Raw genomic sequence first — 6,000 nt, 5'->3', positions numbered from 1 at the left:
AGGTGGCAGGCAGTTAGATAGACATGAGCAGAGCAAGGACGATGGGCCAGTTACAGAAAGTCACCCAGGCAGACTGCCCTGAACATCTAGCAATGAAAAAAAAAAAAAAACTGGTATAGCAGGTACTGGAGATATTCAAGATCTTGCCCTTAAATGTCCTCTCCACCCCAGATTAGCAGGTATTGGAGATAAGAATTTTTCCCTAATACCTATCTCCACCCTAGAACGCCTTGGGTCTTGCAGGTCAGATTCTCCAGATCTTTCTTCCCCGCAGGTGGTTAGTCACGCGGTAGACCACACCCTTAGAGAACTAGGGGGGGGGGGGGGGTGAAGGAAAGCTCCATCTAACTTGCGATGCAAGGACTGTAGACCATCCACAGGGCAGGCCCCAATAGGTCAGTTGGAAGAAGAAAACAGTTAACTCCTCTGGGAGGGATTAAAAGGAGCCTACCCCACTCTCCAGGGCTGCTCTTTGAGGCTCTCTTCTCCCCCCTCCTCCCCTGGAAGTTTCTTTTTGCTGCCCCCCAAAAAATCTCTTAACGAGTTTGAGTCTTGGCTCTCATTTCTTTTCTTGGCCAAAACTCGAGTACTGAGGTTGCTGAACCCAGGAATGGTCTGATCCCCCTGGCCAGACCCGTGGGGGGTGGGGGCTTTCTGTCACCTATCACACCACAGAGCGATTGACAGAGAAGTGAAAGCGCTTTCTGGGAACACACAGGGAGTTCGCGTGCTGTTGACAAGCCCGGCAACTCGTGGATGGGCTCACCTGCCTTTTAACTTTGGGCAGTCGGGCGCGACCGCCCACACAGCGCGCCCCGCCGGGAAGAGCTAGTCTGGCCAGCGGGACAGACAAGACACACGGAGGCCTTACTGACCGAAACCGTGGCGGACGCTGGCCCGGTGTGCTCGTCTCCGCAGAGCCTCCCCGGTCGCCGATCGGGAGATCGGAGACTGCGGGGTGCGCGCCCCCAGCCCGGGGGAGGGCTGCGGAGGAGAGCAAAGCCCACCCCCAGGAGGAGCGCCAATCCGGTTCGTCTGCCTCTGTCTCACCGTTCAGTTAGCTCCCGGCACATCTCCATCACGCCAGGCCGATCTTGCCGCCGATTGGTCGACATCTTCCTGGTGCGAACCGCCCCGGCCAATCAGCGCTCGTCAGTCCACCTCGCAAGCCCGCCGGAAGCGGCTCGGGAGCCGGAGGCCCGTTAAGATGGGCGGGAGGTGGGCGTGGCAACGACGCGTTGGGCCCGCCTCCGTCCCTGCCCCGCCCGCCGCGCCTCCCGTGCCTAAGCCCGGTGTCGGGTGCCGTCCGGAGGTATAAACCAGGTGATCATCGAGGTCCCGCGTCCTGACGTCAACATGGAGTTTGTCAAGTGCTTGGGGCACCCGGAGGAGTTTTACAACCTGCTGCGCTTCCGGATGGGGGCCCTGTATAAGGTGATGCCCAAGATGGACCAGGTGGGTTGAACATCCCTGCATCCCTGCCCCACAGAAACCCCGCGCGCGGTGCCCGCCCTTTGGGCCTGGCCCGGCGGACCCAAAATGGGGGCGAGGCGAGGGGATGGCAGACGCCTCAGCCTCCCCCCTCCTCCCCCTGCCCAGGCAGGTGGTTCCCCCCTATCCCCCGCCCGGCCAGCTTCCTCTCCTTGACTCCACGCCGCGCCCAGCCGGGCTCGGTCTCCCACGCAGGCCTTCCCTCCTCGCCCGGACCCTCCCCAGGTGTGCTAGTCCTAATGCTAAAAATGTTTCTACTCGGCCAAGACATTGGTTTGCAGGTGGTTTTGTTTCAAATTTTATTCTTCATGTCGATGTGTATGTATGTATGTTCTAACCCTCGGTGTACAAAACAGGTTGTGTGGGTAATTTCAGTGGGAGAGGACCCGAGATAGGACTGTGTGAACCAAATGTTCTGTGTGGATACTATCAATGAATGCATTTTCTAAATTTAAATCTGCCTCATGGTTCCTGTTCTCTGTCCTGCCAGCAGTTGCAGACGCTTCCCTCACTTTCCTGCAGTCTGATCAATCCCTTCCTCCCCAGTGCTTCCTAGATTTTGATAACCTTTATTTACTCCTCCCAGTTCTTAGTAGTTAGTTGCCTGCGTGTCTGTTGATTCACTACATTGTTGGTTTCTTGAAGGCTAGACCTGGTTTATTTATATTGCATCTGCCTCATTCCTGTATCCTTTGTTAAATGGATGCTTAAAAAAGTATTTATTCCAACAAGAAAACTATCCTAAAGTGACTATTGAATGAATAAACTCCTGCAGCTGAATTAGTGGGCTATATCAAAAGTTTTAAATTCTTTTCCCCCAATGGCAGTATTACAGTGAAATACTGTTACTTGTTTAAATGTACCCTTAATTGGTATCCTTCATTAAAACACTTTTAATTTTCCATCAGAACATTTTTTTCCATTTGTCTCATAACTTAGAGTCCTCATCTTTCAAGGTCTGGCTTCAGTGAGTGCCACCTCTATTAACCATTGAGCAGTCATTTATAAAACACCTGTTCTGTGTTAGCCATTATAGAGGTGCAGCATTGCAGGCTGGTGTGTATAGACAAATACGACACTCAAAGAACTCACTATCTTGTCAGGTCAATAAAATGTTATAAAACTGTTCACAGAAAACTTAGGAAGGCACCATCATGAGATGCCTTTTCAATGTCACCTGTGATTGTCCCTTAACCATTTTCTCTATTTTACCTTCTATCAATCCCATAGTCTTGCATTGTGGTTATTTGTGTATTGGCTTTCGGTTCCCCAAATCCCTTTCAGATGTAAGATTTGGGATTTTAAGTAGTTTGAAAATAGGAATCTTGTTCGATGTACCTTTAGTGAATTAATGAACAAAAGATAGGTACACTGCCCTCAAGAAACATCAAGCTTTTTTTTTTTTTTTTTTTTTAAAGCAATTTGTAGGTTCTATTTTCTTCTGTAAACCTGAATGGTAAGTTGCGAGGAGAGAGTTTGGTCTTTATTTTTATTTTTTTATGTATATTTTTATTGATTTTTCACAGAGAGGAAGGGAGAGGGATAGATAGCTAGAAACATTGATGAGAGAGAATCATCGACCAGCTGCCTCCTGCACACTCCCTACTGGGGATGTGCCCGCAACCAATGTACATGCCCTTGACCAGAATCGAACCTGGGACCCTTCAGTCTGCAGACCGATGCTCTATCCACTGTGCCAAACCAGTTTCGGCAACATCTAGCTTTTAAACAAGATAAATGTAAGTAAATGTGACAGATAATAGTACAAGCCATCAGGGGATTAATCTTCTGAGGAATGTCTAAATGAAATGCAGTTTTAAATTGCTCTTGTGCCTTGCTCAATAGATATTTAATTAGAAATTCTTACTAAGAGTATTTATTTGGAGCTTTCCTGAAGTTGTTTGCGAATATTTATGTTACTGTAAATTTGTGTGTGTGTTTTTTTTGGGGGGGTGGGGGGTAGGGAAGGGACGGGGACACGGGGGAGAATGGTGTCCACTATTATCAAATTCTCCTAGGGATCTGTGGCATAAAACAAATAGTCACTGCTTTACAATCCAGGTTGTGCAATCTCCCGAACACCTCCTGTGACAGATAATTCACTATCTCTAGTCTACCCACTCCATTTCTAGCCAGTTCTGGCTTTTAGGCAGTGTTACTTTAAAGTGAGCTGAACTTCTACTCTTTGTTCTCACTGGAGCCAGAGAGTCTAATCCTTGTTTTGTAATACAGTACTTGAAGTGTTTTATCTTCAAGAAGTCTCATATCTCTCTAAGAATAGTGATATACAAGCCAAATGCTCTGTGTTCCTCCACTTGATATCTACGCTCTTTCCAGGTCATTTACTATCTTGGCCTCTCTCTCTCTTTAAAATCTACTGTTCAAAATTGAACAGTACTTTAGGGCTGGGCTGGTTATTTCAGACTTTAAAATTTCTTTTTATGTATGCTGTAATTTTTTTAAGTTAAAATCTTATTTATGACCCAGTAACATAAAAGATTTGTTGTCCATGTTCAAAAAGAAGAAAAAGGTCTTAACCAGGTCTGTGGTTTATCTCATCCCTTAGATTTCCCAACCTTACGTTTCTTGTTCTTAACACCTGTGAGGAGCTTCGGTGCCATCAGTGGGGGCGTATCATAGTGCTTGACGAAAAATCTCACAAAGCTCTAGCTGGTTTGGCTCAGTATATAAGCATCTGCCTGCAGACTGAAGGATCTCTGCCAACTGAAGGGTCCTGGGTTCGATTCCAGTCAAGGGCATGCACCTTGGTTGCAGGCTTAATCCCCAGTCCTGGTCAGGGTGTATGGGGGAGGCAACCAGTCGATATGTCTCTTTATCATCCATGTTTCTCTCTATCTCTCCCCCTCCCTTCCACTCTCTCTCTTAAAAATAAAAAGAGCCGAAACCAGTGGATAGAGTGTCGGCCTGCAGACTGAAGGGTCCCAGCTTCGATTCCAGTCAAGAGAATGTACCTTGGTTGCAGGCACGTCCCCAGTAGGGGGCGTGCAAGAGGCAGCTGATTGATGACTCATATGTTTCTAACTCCCTATCTCTTTCCCTTCCTCTCTGTAAAAAAATAAATAAAATATAAAATTAAAATAAGCTGAAACCGGTTTGGCTCAGTGGATAGAGCGTCAGTCTGCGGACTGAAAGGTCCCAGGTTCGATTCTGGTCAAGGGCATGTACATTGGTTGTGGGCACATCCCCGGTGGGGGGTGTGCAAGAGGCAGCTGACCGATGCTTCTCTCTCATCGATGTTTCTAGCTCTCTATCCCTCTCTCTTTCTCTCTATAAAAAATCAATAAAATATATTTTAAAAAGAAAAAGAAAAGAAAAAAAAAGAAATATCATATAAAAATAGGCAGCCTTGCCCTAGTGGGTTTGGCTTGGTGGATAGAGCATCAGCCTGTGGACTGAAGGGTCCCAGGTTCAGTTCTAGTCAGGGGCACATGCTGGGTTGCGGGCTCAGTCCCCATGAGGGGCATGCAGGAGGCAGCCGATCAATGATTCTCTCTCATCGATGTTTCTATCTCTCCCTTTCCTTTCCTCTTTGAAATCAATTAAAAAAGAAAAAAAAAAGGCAGCCTTGCCCTGGTTGGTGTGCTCAATGGTTAGAGCATTGGTTTGTGCACCAAAGGATCTCGAGTTCAATTCCCAGTCAAGGGCAGGTTCAAAGCTGGCCTTGGTCGGGAGTGTGTGGGAGGCAACCAATGTATTGATGTGTCTTTCTCATGTCATTGTTTCCCTCTCTCTCTCTCTCTCTCTCTCTTTCTCTCTCTCTCTCTCTTTCTCCCCCATCTCTCTCATCCACTTTCTCTAAAAATGAATGAGGAGCCCGGACTGGTTTGGCTTAGTGGGTAGAGCGCCGGCCTGCGGACTAAAGGGACCCAGGTTCAATTCCAGTCAAGGGCATGTAAATTGGTTTTGGGCAGCTGATTGATGTTTCTAACTCTTTATCCCTCTTCCTTCCTCTCTGTAAAAAAATCAATGAGAATATATTCAGGCAGCCTTGGATGTTATATTTCTAATTAATGCACGTTAAGATTGCTTTAATTTTAAAAATGTGCTTAATTATAAAATATTTAAAGAAAAATACTACAATAAACCATTTGTGTCTCCCAAGATTAACTATAAAATTTCTTTTGCTGTTTTTGCTTATCTTGTAGACTTAGAATTGTGGTCAGTCCAGATCCTAATTATACTTGTTTAGGACCTATTCTCCCATTTAAAAAAAATACTTCAGTTGATTTCAGAGAGGAAGGGAAAGGGAGAGAAAGAAACATCAATGAGGAAAGGGAATTATTGATCGGCTGCCTCCTGCTCGCCCCCTACTGGGGATCAAACCTGCAACCCAGGCATGTGCCCTTTGCCAGTATCTAACCCAGGACCCTTCAGTCCACAGGCTGATGCTCTATCCACTGAGCCAACCAGCTAGGGCTTATTCTCCTGTTTTGATGATCATAATAATGGCTAACATTTATTGACCTATTGCTATATGTGCCAAGCACT

At 46.6% G+C, this 6,000-nt stretch overlaps 1 protein-coding gene across 1 annotated transcript in view; it reads left to right on the top strand.

Annotated features, from left to right (window-relative positions):
* Window positions 1-1,239: 1,239 nt before the first annotated feature.
* The window catches only part of FDFT1 (farnesyl-diphosphate farnesyltransferase 1), a 28,201-nt gene continuing 23,440 nt past the window's right edge, over window positions 1,240-6,000 (top strand). Inside the window, exon 1 of the mRNA XM_084886365.1 lies at window positions 1,240-1,455. Coding sequence (XP_084742491.1) covers window positions 1,357-1,455 — 99 coding nt within the window. The 5' untranslated portion in view covers window positions 1,240-1,356. The remainder of the gene's footprint in view (window positions 1,456-6,000) is intronic.

This window comes from Pipistrellus hanaki (assembly GCF_964339955.1).
Source record: "Pipistrellus hanaki genome assembly, chromosome: 5".
Taxonomy (NCBI): Eukaryota; Metazoa; Chordata; class Mammalia; order Chiroptera; family Vespertilionidae; genus Pipistrellus; species Pipistrellus hanaki.
This window is presented reverse-complemented; position numbering and strand designations above follow the sequence as displayed.